The 13,522-nt window shown below is 31.4% G+C and overlaps 1 protein-coding gene across 1 annotated transcript; it reads right to left on the bottom strand.

Annotated features, from left to right (window-relative positions):
* Positions 1-646: 646 nt before the first annotated feature.
* Positions 647-5,144, bottom strand: LOC114184994 (mitogen-activated protein kinase 19-like). Its single transcript, XM_028072451.1, has 10 exons — positions 5,121-5,144; positions 4,035-4,443; positions 3,798-3,925; positions 3,607-3,666; positions 2,715-2,864; positions 2,429-2,584; positions 1,953-2,164; positions 1,749-1,850; positions 1,432-1,595; positions 647-1,252 (listed from the first exon to the last, which is right to left on the bottom strand). The coding sequence occupies exons 1-10, from the start codon at positions 5,142-5,144 to the stop codon at positions 837-839; spliced, it is 1,821 nt and encodes a 606-aa protein (XP_027928252.1). The 3' UTR covers positions 647-836.
* Between the last annotated feature and the right edge of the window lie 8,378 nt (positions 5,145-13,522).

The following is a 13,522-nucleotide window of genomic DNA, read 5'->3' as shown; positions in this document are numbered from 1 at the left end:
TGCAAGTAATCTCCAAAATGTTTAGTCCGCCTACATGACAAGGACATATCTCAACCAAGGAGTGGAGAAGTATCAATTCCAAAGAGTCAAGGATTAGGTAACATTTAATTTGTGCTCCCTGATATTTTGTTATTATTTCCATAAGAACAATATTATTTGTAGAATCTAATGAGAAGTTCATTTCAGGTTCTTTACCTTTTGCTATTAAGTATTATGCGAAAACTTGTAACTGATGAAGTAATGCAAATGATATCTATTGCAGTAACATTAAGATTTCAAGCAGAAAATTGTCTTAATATCTACTTTTGTTGTTTACTTTCCTGTTGTGTGATAGAGAGTGCCAACAACCCAGCTTGGAAGGAGTTATATTAGGGTAGAAAAATTAGAGGTTTTAGAAGTTCAAACGTCATGGGATTTATGGGTAGTAATGTTCAGAAGTGGCAAAATGGACACCTTAACTGCAGTCACCAAAATTGGCTTTAAAGCAAGGTAATTCACAAAAATATCTTGTTTACAGCACAAGAGTGTGTAGAAGATAGCTCTTTAAAACTCCATTGCCAACATCTACTGACCAAACATTATCAAGAGGGAAATTCATGTACAATTTCTAAGTTTTCTTTCTTAGATAATTTTTGCATGGAGAGGGTGAGAAACAATCAATTTTTTTATTAATCAATTAAATGATGTACATATAATTACAATGATGGCAATCTGAAAGCAAAAGTGGAAAACCTTACCAGACCTAAACCCCGTCTAAAATTTGATCAACCTCCTTCCAACCCTAGGCATAAAAAGCATACAGGTTATTGTATGCGACCCCCTTAAACCTTTAGAACCTATGACAACCCATAGTGAAAGCTCCCTGAATGCCTATGAGCAGCAACAGCTACTGCTGCAGCACCAACTGCACCAAATTGAGATTGTGCCTGCAGCAGTTTTGCATCAATGGAACCAACAGGATCATTTAAGTGGTCTCTCTTCCCCTGTTGATAGTATGGGTTAGTGTTAAGATCAATAGCTGGTCTGGCTGGCATGCTACACTGCTGGCATGAGAGTTGATGTTTGCCTTGTGAAATATCTTTGTATGTTTCTGATGTAGCTTTGGCGTTAGCTGGTTGCACCCTATGGAAACAGTGTGGAGAGACGGCATGAGGAAGTGAGTTTCGGTAGAAGATCCTTTGGTCATAAGCATCTTTTATGGTTCTCCCATTGTCATAGTGCAGAACTGGCCCTACTATTCGACCTGGTTTGGCTGTGTCAAGGAAAGAAAAACATTAGTACCTAGTTCAAAATCAGCTTCACGTTACAGTGCTATAAGGATTTATGAGCTTTCCTCAGCTAGTAGTATTATTCATGTTTGTCTCTAATGATTTAGTTTAGAGTTTCACTATAAGAGATAGGGTAGCACCACATTAATCATATAGTTTATACCTGCTGGCACCCTTGGGGGAGGTCGCGAACTCCTTAACTGACTTCCAGAATTTGATTCTACTGATCTCGAAACCTTTGATGCCTCTGCCACCATTTGCTTGCTCTCGTATGAAGCGAAAGATGGCTGTGTAGTAGGAGGAATTGTACTAGAGTGAACTGTAGACCTTCACAAATTAAATGCAAATTATTATACATCACAAAGTATTCATCTAAAAAGGAAACAAACTTAACATGCGAACCAAAACTAATACCCAGACAGAAACTAAATACAGTAATTACAAAGCATTGCATGGTCAGTACAAGTTAAGCATTATTACCTTGGAAGGGAGACATGCTTCCTTTCTGGAGGAATCACGGGACCACTTTTACCATGATTTTCCTCAAGATAAGCAAATTGCTTTCTGAATTGATCTATTGCACTGCAAATAATATATCTCCATAAATAATAAGCATTGCATATAATGTAGACATTATGTTATGTTGCACATTAGTAAGAAAAATCAATGAGTATGAGCTCCAACCTAGGGTAAAGGAAGTGAGTGCCTTCAGTTCCATTCATGTAATCTTTAAGCAACTGGGGATGATATTCCAGTATTTCCCGGTATATTAGTTCCCTAACTTCGTCCTTTGTCACCCGTCTCCTCTCAAACTCGAATTCTAATCGTGAAATTGGCTGACACGATGGTTCTCTCTCAACTTTGGCCAAACCCTTAAAGAATGTATCAGATAGTGCCTGCCAATGATAGATGCATAATGATTTCTTTCAGACTTGTATTGAATAAAAAATTTAACTTTCGATACAGTGAACCTGAGTATATGTCACTATAATCACCTTTAATGAGGTACAATAATGGAAGCTTTTGTAATACAGATTATGGTTCTAATCACTGCTATGTTCTTTTTTGTTGTAACTTGTACATTCAACATATTCATATCAACACATTTTTTTCTTTTGCTGATAAAAAAACAATATATGGAATCGTAAATAAACAGATACCTCTTGAGCTGTTGGTCGATCCTTTGGATCAAATGCTAAAAGCCTTTGCAGTAGACGAAGTGCCAATGGATCTGCATTTGGAAATTTCTGTTCAAATGGCACGGGAGATTTCTTCCGCATTTCCATCAAGTACTTCCTCGCCTTGTCATTTCGAACCTGCATAAATTCAAAATGTAATTAATTCCCAGATATTCTAAAATAGTTTTTCATGAAAGTAACAACGCTAGCAAGCCCAGATGTATAAGACGAAGTGAAAGATAAACAAAAAAGTAAGAGTAGTCCATACTCCGGCAATAGTTTCCGGTGATGGTGTCCCAAGAAGATCGGTAATCAAATCTAATTGATGCACAACACTTTTTCCAGGAAATAGTGGCTTTCCTGTCAACACCTCTGCAAAAATGCATCCAATGCTCCATATATCAATTGCCGGTGTATACTGCAAAAAAGATTCCAAGAAAATGATTATACTAATGAAGAAGTGCAATTACACATCCCAACAAAACTACTTCAGAGAAACAGACAAACTGACACAGTTACCTGAAGGACAGATAAAATCAACTTCCAGGAGAGATCAATAGTCCTCCCTGAACAAGAATTATTACAATCTAGGCTTTACTGTTTACTATAAAACACACAAAGCATTTCATACAGAAATAATGGTAACACCTTTACAATTCAGGCAAGCAAACTATGTTTCCAACTTCTCCTTTCTGGGAAACTAAAATAAAAAGTAAATATTAGTAACATTTATGGTACGAATTTTCAAACCTTTCAATGCCCAATACTAACCTCCTCTACATGCCTACCTAGGTGACAGGACTTAGGTCCTAAAAATATTTTCTTGGAAAATCTTACCAAATGTCCCATCAATTTATCAACATTTATATTGCATGCTAGGCATTCAACATCATGATACTCAACTCCATAGTTCTAACCACAAAATGCAGTTACATTTTCTCCCTCACATGCAAATTTAAAGGGAAACAACCCTTGAATAAAAATCAAACAGAGCCAGTTAAGATTATGATACAGCAACATGCAATGATGATGTCCAGAAAATTGTTATTAACTCAAACCAGTCTCAATAATAATATCACAATACTGCCTTGCAGCAAAAAATAAGCATATATGCCTCTATAAATGACCTATATTACATAAATTTTGACCAAATTATATACCTTAGAAAAGAAGGAGCCACACAGTTCTGGGGCTCTGTACCATCTTGTAGCAACATAATCCTGCAATATGGACCAGAAGAAATAACGAGAAATCTCAATATTACTTATTCAGAAAAAGTCATAACTCCCATATGCTCTACTTGCAATTCAAATTTAAAAGCATTCAAATTTAAAAGCAAAACAAACAGTACCGTCCAAAATGTTGTTGTTGGGGCATCATTGAATGCAACTCTAGCTAAACCAAAATCACAAACTTTCAGTTTGCAGTTTGCATTTGCCAGAATATTCTTGGGTTTAAGGTCTCTGTGATATACATTAGCTGCAGCCACACATAAGATCATTTAGAAGGAACTTTGTGCAATTATTTAAGGAAATATAACAGTGTGAAAAGAATGCATATCAAGGTCACACAATGAAAGGGCAAATACCTGTATGCATATACTTCAATGCACGTAGCATCTGATAAAGAAAAAACTGATGGTGCTCACGGGTCAAGTCGTCATTAGCTTTGATGACCTGATGGAGATCAGACTCCATGAGCTCAAAGACAACATAAATATCTTTAAACTCCCTCTTTGAAGGTGGTAACATAATCCGCTTAATATCAACAATATCTGGGTGTCTTAAAAGTCTAAGCAACTTGACTTCCCTGAGGATTCTAATGGCATCAGAGATATGTTCAAAAATATCATGAATCTTCTTTATTGCAACCTTTCCCCCAGTGTGTGTATCAATTGCTGAACAAACAACTCCATAGCTACCCTTCCCAACAACTTCAAGAATCTTGTATCTGTTGGCATCTCCATACTCAGTGAAAAACTCTAACTCTTTGATATCCTGCGAATTAATAAATTACACAAACTCTTACACTCAATTCATTTAATAAGTATTGGTTGAAAATTAACCTGAATAACGCAAAAACATTTATGAAGGAACAAAATCAAACTACATATACGTGTATCGGGTTAACAAACTCATCCGTATCTACAAAACAATACACAATCGAATCTCAAAATTATTATTTCACAAATCATCACTACCAAGATACCACAATTGAAAAGAATGTTAATTATACATATACTCAAATGTAATCCAAACATGTAAATTTTCTTGAAAATAATGAGAAAGATTCAATCACAATAACCACCATTAATCAACAAAATTCGGCAGAAACGAGCCCAATCCAACAGTGATGCTCATTCAAAATTGCACACTCCAAACTAAAACCATGCAAGATCCACCAACCACAAAGGAGAAAAACCCCATATTCACATCTAGAAACCAAAACGAAAACGAAAAGGATTTTTTTTTTACAGTAAACACCTCAACACACTCGTTGTATGACCATTTGGTTCACAATTTCATTTCGTTACCAAAATTTATTTTCATTTTCCATTTTTCATCACCCCAGTTTCCAATTTTCCATTATTATAACACCACCGTGTGCCATGTCACCTCACAACACCGCAATAAACTCTGCAAACAAAAGGGGCAACAGTGGAGAAAGAAACAACCTTTTTCAGCTGATCTTGCTGCATCTTCTTTCTTTGTTCCTTACTTTTCTTTTCTTCCTTGGAACAGATCCAACACGAAGCAACGTCACCGGCCACCTACCGTGTCGGTAACTTCACTCCCCAACCAAAGGAGTAACCCGAAACCCCAGATCGAAGATCGAGCCCCAACTTCAAAATTGAGCTAGGAAACAAGAAATTGAAGCGATCAACCAGATTGAGAAATGGAGATAAGGAAGCGTGAGCGAGAAGGAGAAGAAGTTGGGGGTGTAGCGGAAGCAGAAAGGGTTCAGTGCAGAGGATCTGAGCTCAGAGGAGAGGCAGAGAGAGAGATCCAAATACGCAGAGAAGGACAATTGAGACGAAGGTCGGTCAAATGTTCTTATTATATATATTATATATATTTTTATTTATTTATTCGTCTTTTACTGTCTAATAAAATTAAAGTATAAATAATTGATTAAACGTATAATAATATAATTATATCAAATTTCTTTTAGGGTTAAATATATTTTTGATCTCTTAAGTTTAAGTGAATTTTGGAATTAGTCCCTCTTCGAAATTTTATACCAATTTAGTCTTTCATCTTTAAAAATACGTGGATTTAGTCCTTCTTACCAAATTTTGTTAAGTTTATTTGACATTTTAAACGCATTTTATGATAATATTTAAGTTATTATTGAAGCAAAAAGGTGTCAAACGATGTAAACAATTCAAATACTATCATAAAATACGCTTGAAACGTTATATAAACTTAACAATAATTAGTTAAAATGACTAAATTCACGCATTTTTATAAATAAAGGACTAAATTGGTCAAAAATTTTAGATAGAGACTAATTCCAAATTTTACTGAAACTTGAGGAACAAAAAACATATTTAACCCTTTCTTTTATTATCGATCACGCTATTTATAAGACCCCTCACGCGTATATAGATAATAAATAGATTTTTCATCCAAAGTTTAAAAGCATTTTATGCCTATATCAAATCATATTAATTTATGCTTACTATGTATAACTTCAATTTATTAATTTTTATAATGACTATTTAAAAAATATTACTTTATTTCAGGCTTACCAATTTTAAATGTTTAATTAATATGTGTTTGTCATTTAATGATATAAAGTACGTTTCACTAAAAAAATTCAAGATTCACAGTTTTATTATCTTTTAAGAGAGAGAAAAACTACATTCATTATATTTTTATTATTTCTTCATTTTTACCATTTTTATTATTACCATATGAAGGATAAAGCGGCCTTGGAACTTAAAAAAATCATACCAAAATCGTGATTCTTATAATTGATTAAATTTCATTTGGTTAATAGAAAATATTAGTTGGGGTTTCTATATAGTTTGTTAATCTTATGAATACTAAATTGGGTAGAAATTTATATTTTCAAATCCATCATTCAAATATTAAAGTTAATTGTAATAAATATTTTATTTTATCTAAAATTTCCATTTAATTGTAATAAATTTTATTTTCTCAAATATTAAAGTTAATTATAATATAATGTTTTTAGCAGCTTAAAAAGAATTGTATACTTTGTACATAAATTAGGTTTTTGCTTTTTGGAAAAAGTTAAACATTGCATTCCATTATGATTACCGCAAGGGTGGAAAATCTCAACCGATATATTGCATAAATTAGATATAATATTTGTATCCATACTCATAATTGGCATCTATATTTTTCTCTTTTTTGCTAGTTACACTTAATGGAAATACATTTGTGTTTATTATACTTAATGCAAATACATTTGTGTTTGTTATGTAACTATAAAGATTGACTTCTTTTATCTTTGTTTGGTTATTAGTCTTAAGAAATAAGTAGTTTCATAAATAAATTTTGATTGGTTTAACAACATACATATTAGTTAAGTGTGATTCAATTAATTTAACACTTAATATAAATCAAAAGTAAGAGAAATGTGATAAGACATATTGACCTGATTATAGTATACATCACATAAATTGAATGTTTTATGATATTTGAGAAGCTGAACAATGATCATAGAATCATTTTTAACTCTTTTTATTTTTATAGTATCTAAACTATCATTTTCTTTTTTGGGTTGGATATAATTTTCAATGCTCTACTTTTATGTTTTATATTTGTTTATTTAATATTGTTTAGACTTGATTTATGATGAAAAATGCATTCATAACCTTTACTTGAAGTACAACAGTTATAATTAAAAATATGACTTAGTTCACTATTAATTTTAAGATTTATATATTTTAAGGCAGTTTCATTTATTAAGTTAACTATGATACAATTAAGAAGTATAAACTCTTAAATAATAAAGGTAGGTTTGAATAAATATTTGAATTGATATTGTCTTGTCTTGAATGATAAACTTGACCTTTTTTATCTATATGTTAAAAGCATTTTTTGTACTCATCTTATTTGATAAAATTAAAAAAAAAAAAACATTTTGTATTCCATCATACTTCTCTTTAAGGAATTGATCTTTAGGATTTCATTTATCAAAACATGTTATATTGTTATTTAGTTAAGATAATAAAAGTGTAATAAGTTATTAAGGGAGACAACATCTCATTCTTCCATTTACTATAATAGTGAGAGGTGAATTTATCAAACATATAACAAGCAAAATTTCTTTTGTAGATGAAAAGAATAGTGGTCTACATTCTTATTGTAAATAGTGAAGTAATGCATTGCACCATTGTGATTAAAAATGGTTAAAATAATAGTAAATATAGTATATATTATTTTAATTAAAATAATAATGCAATTTCAAAGATTCACATTTTATTTATTTTTATCAATTTTTTTCTGAATAACAAAAACTTGGTCAAATCATATATTCCTGTGTTTCTAAATTATACAAACAAGTGCAGTAAATGTTTTTCTCAACCTTAATATTTTGTATATTACATATAAAAAACAGTGTAATTTAGTGTAAGGGTTTTATAAATTGTATAGCATGACTGTTTTAAATTATTTTAATTAATTAGTTGTAACATTTAAATATGATTTATTATTAAATACATAAAAGTAAATAACTAATATTTGAGTCAAGTTGTTAATATATGACAAAAATAAACAATTATAAGTTATAACATTATGCATTTGAATTTGGTTTATTTAAAATATGTTTTATTATTATCTATAATATAAATGTAATAAGTTTTAATATGTAATAAAATTTAGCTAAATCATGACAAGATCTAACTTATTTTAAATAAAAATTCAGCATAAAAATAAATAAATGAATAATGTAAATATATATTTATCCATTTATATATATACACATTATGCAAAGGAAGGATTTGACTTTTTTTATATGCGTGTGCGTTAAATAATTAGTTATGAATATATTACTTCACCTTTGCAAGTAACCTGGTTGCAAAGTAAACTCACTTTTAGTCACCGTCCAAATGTTTCAAAAGCAGAACTTCCTGCTAATAATAATATTCACACGCTTCTTCTCTTCTCGCTTTTAATACACGTGTTGTTCAGCTACCACCCTTAATTATTCTTCCACCAGAATTCAAGACCCTTCTTTCAAGTACCAAAAGTCTAGAACTTATCTATTAGAGTATTTTATTTCATTAAATTTTGAATATGTAAATGAGTCTTAATTTTGTTATTAAAGAACAAGATTGTGATTTGGTTTTTAACATGTAAAAACTGGATGGAACATGAGTTTCTTTTAGAAATTGTGAAATTAGGTTAAGATGTAATAATTAAGAACTAAATTGTATTTTTTGTCTGAATTAATGATACTTCTTTCCAATATTCAAATTTTATTCATTCACATAATTAAAAACCTATTTACCAACTTAAAAACCCATTTACCTATTAACAACTTAAACGTGATTAAAAGAACTCGTCATTTTGATCTTAAAATATAAGATTATATTTTATCATCATGCTCCTAATTATATATATATATATATATATATATATATATATATATAATATAATATAATATAATATAATATAATATAATATAATATAATATAATATAATATAATATGTTATTTTTTAACACTTTTCTTTTATTCTTCTTGTGATCTAAGTAATTATGAAAATAGGTTACAAACAAGTTGAGCTTTTATGTTAGATCTCGATTTTAATATCAATTGACATTAAATAATGTCACGTAACAAATATATCAATGAAATCTGTTGAGCTTTCATGCTAGATCTCGATTTTAATATCAATTGACATCAAATATCACTTAACAAATATATCAATTAAATCTAATACTTGAGATAGGTGATGTAACATTTTCAAGAATAAAGGATTTGTGAATAAAAACATGTATGTGATATTTTTCATAATTATTTTTAGATTTAGCATAAATGCAGATGACCTGAAAAATAATTATTTTGTATTGATTCAATAACACGTACAAAAGAAGTGGATATTTTTTTATTATTTAAGAAAGAATTGACATGAACACTCCATTCTTCAAATTATACAATTTCATGTATTGTAAACATTATCTTTATCATTTCAAATCATTAGTCTAGGTGTTTTCTGGGTGAAAATGGTAGTTTAACTATTAAATTGTTTGCTGGATGAACTGATCGAACTAACTAAGTCTGAAATTTGTACTTGAATGAATTGTAATTGATAATCTTTGATATATGTCTTTTGTCTTTTGAAATTTTCATATATTTGATATATTCTTCAAATTTTCTACGATTTTCACTTATTCTACAAAATATTTCCCACATAAAATCTGGCTACTTATTTTTTCAAAATTATTTAATAAGCCCTTAATTATTTAAAAAGGCAATGATAAGAATATCAATAAATGATAAAAATAAACAAAATAAAAATATGATAATACCAATTATCACTCAACCAGGAGGTTGGGGTAATGTAGTCACGACGGTGAGGTCTTCCCTTAATGACACAAATCAAGGACAATAAGGCACTCGAGCTACAAAGGGACTATACAAGCGGGGTGAGATAGTTGTGTTAAACTCATCACAACAACGAGATTCCTCTCTCAACAATGTAGAAAGAATGACAAGACACGGGAGTTATAACAAGGCTACATGATGCATTTATATGTGAGTTTGTGGTGACAACAAGGCTTGTATTGTGAGGAGATGTAAAGGGTGTTGGGCCTTTTGAGGAGAAAACTCCAAGGAGATTTAACATGAGCGACTCATATAAGGAATTGATACATATCTAACCTAAAACATTAAGATAATAAATTTGTGGGTGTAATTCTTGCATGTTACTCAACAATCTCATTTTACTCAACGTGAGACTTAGAATCACATTTAGTTTTCTAACAATATCTCTCTAAAGTGTGAATATTTTCTATATTAATACATTTTCCCTCTAACCACAATTACCTAACTAGATACCTTTAGTTGTACCATCATTTTACCACAATGAGACATGTTTTTCTAATATACATATTCATTTGAGTTTGTCATCGATGAATCGAGTCTTTTGAAGAGAAAATATATATAAAAAAAAGTCAACAAAAATAAAATATAGATCAAACCTATATAAATGGTTAATAATAAAATCAACACAAAATCTAAAACCAATAAATTTTTGAGTTTTATATGTTACATGTTATTCAACTTTATCATTTTTATTTAATATATAACTTAAACTCATACTCTGATAAATTTATATATAACGGAAAGAATATGTAATAACTTATTATATATATATATATATATAATATTATTTAAAAAAAATTGTAATAAGACCGTGGTAGCCACACGTTTTTAGAAGTTGCGGGTCCAGTTCTAAATATAATATTCTATATTTTCAATTTCTTTCTACAACATAATAATGCAAAAATGGAAAAGCAAAACGATAACGAGTCCCTTGTCTTTGGAACTATTTATAATACAGTAGACACATTTCATATTTATATAATGATTTTTATTACATTCAATATTATTAAAAAGTCAGAAAATTACGGAATTTCTTAAAATCTTGACTTGCAGGAAAAAAAATTATGAAAATGATTTATTTTGGTTACAAACATAACACGTAAGACAATGACGATATGAGTTTGAGAACTTACCAAGTCATAGGTGACATCCCGATATACATAGTGGAGGATGGGGTATCACAGAATAACTAGTAAATACTACCATATAATAATATATTGGACTCTTTAGTCACACTCCATTAATCACCATTATTATAATATTAATACACCACCTAACTTTAATAGCAGCAGCACCATATGCTTTACTTTCACTACTTTTATATCATATTCTTTGTTATAAAGAACATGATGTTAAGAATTTGATAAAGTTCTTTTTCTCTATTAAAATAATGAATTAAAATAAAATTAAAAAGACTTACCGGCACCCGCAATCAATATGCTTAATTCCAAACATAAGCAGACAATTAGAGTAAACTAATTATGTTGGCATACTGCAATAATTTCAAAAAGTAAATTCATTTTAGAACATATATCCTTCATTTCATTTGAAAACAAAACTACGAATAATTCTTTTATTCCCTAACAAAACTTTTTTTGTTCTGACAGTAAAAATTATTCAATCATGTTATTGATAAAGGATATATATTACTAAAAGTGAACGTAGTTGTAACGTCTCATTTAAATAATAACATAATTTGTCTTTGCGGAGAACAAATAAGATATATCAGACACAAACGTTACCTTATCCCAATCCGCAATATCTTTAGTAGGCTACCTCCTGACTGCTATATGTCATCTGTGGATATCTCGGTGTAGACCGGTTTGGACCCGAGAGGGGTTACCTGTAGAAGAGACTCTGATGCTCAAGTCAGCCAAGAACTCTCAGAAAGTCAAATCTCGTAATTAAGGGAGTAATGAATGCGTACTTTAATTGCTGGGGTCCATACATATTTATAGATTATTAATTATGTTTGGTCACGTCATGGGCTGGGCCCCTATTTGGGCCGTAGGTGGGCCTGAGTCTTAGGCCAGGCCCCTTAGTTCGATTATCGTGGGCCCTTAGGAGCCTTGCTGGTAGTGCTCTGATTTTGTTAAGTTCTTGCTTAGTTATCCTAAGTTAGCGGCTTAGGCTGGTTACCCTTTAGTGGCTTAGGCCGGGTATTGTTACTCGTTCATACATGGTGATTATTTGCATCTTTGGGAGCTATGTAGACGAGTTTTACGGCTATAATTAGGCTAAGCTGGCTAGGTGTGCTACATCAGTCCCCTAGTCTTTGCCAGTATAACTATAGCGCCAAAGGATAAGAAGTGTGTTTGGCTAGGCCGGCTAGGTGTGGTACACCAGTCCCCCAGCCTTTAAGTGTGATGACCAGTGTTAAGGCTTGGAATCTGAATAGGTTTATGACAGGTGAAGGGGTGGCAGATGTCAGAGGTCTAATCGAAGGGGTTTTGCACCGACATTTTTAAGGGTTGTGACCTTTGGTGTGCATTGTGACGCTTCATATGGGTTATGACTTTTGGCGGGAAGAAGTTGTGTCGTTTGGAATCATCACTTATAAATGTGGATTGTGTGGATGGTTTGTTTTTGTTGGCTCATTTGTAAGAATTCTGAAATCATAGATCTGCATGCGTTAGAGTTGTCTAATTAGTCTTTTATATCTGTCGGCATCTTTCATTCTCAAAAGGTATGTCTAGTACTAGTGATAATGTGTCATTGTCATCGTCGAGTAGTAGGAGTATGCAGTCTAGAGAGAATGTAGGTAGGTGTCCTAAGGAGGGGAGTGTTAGCCCAACGGTTGTGGTGGGGAGAATTCCTATGGAGACGATAACTAAAGTGAGGGAAACATCACACATAATAATAAAAGGGTATTGTCATGGAGTATTAAAGTCACTCTTTATAATTATCCAAAAAAATACTTAGAGAGAAATACTAAGGCACATTACAATGCCATCAACAAGACAAAGTAATAGTTTGACAGTATTAAAAAAATGATCAAAGAGCAAGGTAATACATGGGCTACAACCCTAAAAGAGAACTCAAAAAGGTGGGATCTGACCCAAGACAAGCTAAGCAGTGGAATCTCCATCACCCTGATGACCACGAGGAGTTCTCGCATATGCTCACATCAATAAATTGATGATCATCGTAAAAGGAGAAAAACCACACATAAAACAACATACAAACAAACATAAGGGTAAGCTAGAGTGGAAAATGTTTTATCATACAATTGCATACAATTTCATAGCCAAAGATACATACATCAACCAAGCATGTGTGACCACCAAACAAGGCACTAAGACTCAATTATCTGGATACATATAATCAGTCAGATTCACTGGATACTTGCACTTGTGGTGGCCTCTACAGCTCTACAGAGTCAATTGTCAATGTGTTTCATCCTACCACGCACAAGGTTAGCCTTCAAACATCTAAAACCATTATTCTGCCAAAGACTAGGGTCTCCTACTACTCTCACCACTTGAGTCAGTACT

Source organism: Vigna unguiculata, chromosome 5 (genome assembly GCF_004118075.2).
Source record: "Vigna unguiculata cultivar IT97K-499-35 chromosome 5, ASM411807v1, whole genome shotgun sequence".
Classification (NCBI taxonomy): domain Eukaryota; kingdom Viridiplantae; phylum Streptophyta; class Magnoliopsida; order Fabales; family Fabaceae; genus Vigna; species Vigna unguiculata.
Note: the sequence above shows the minus strand (reverse complement) of the source record. Positions and strands in the feature narration are given on the sequence as shown.

What these genes read in the sequence shown, in the direction of transcription:
- LOC114184994 (XM_028072451.1), bottom strand. Translation starts at nt 5,144, where the DNA reads ATGCAGCAAGATCAGCTGAAAAAG. An exon ending in AAGCATGTCTCCCTTCCAAG is followed by an intron (nt 1,596 to 1,748) that starts GTAATAATGCTT and finishes TAATTTGTGAAG; the next exon opens with GTCTACAGTTCACTCTAGTA. An exon ending in TCCCCCAAGGGTGCCAGCAG is followed by an intron (nt 1,253 to 1,431) that starts GTATAAACTATA and finishes TCCTTGACACAG; the next exon opens with CCAAACCAGGTCGAATAGTA.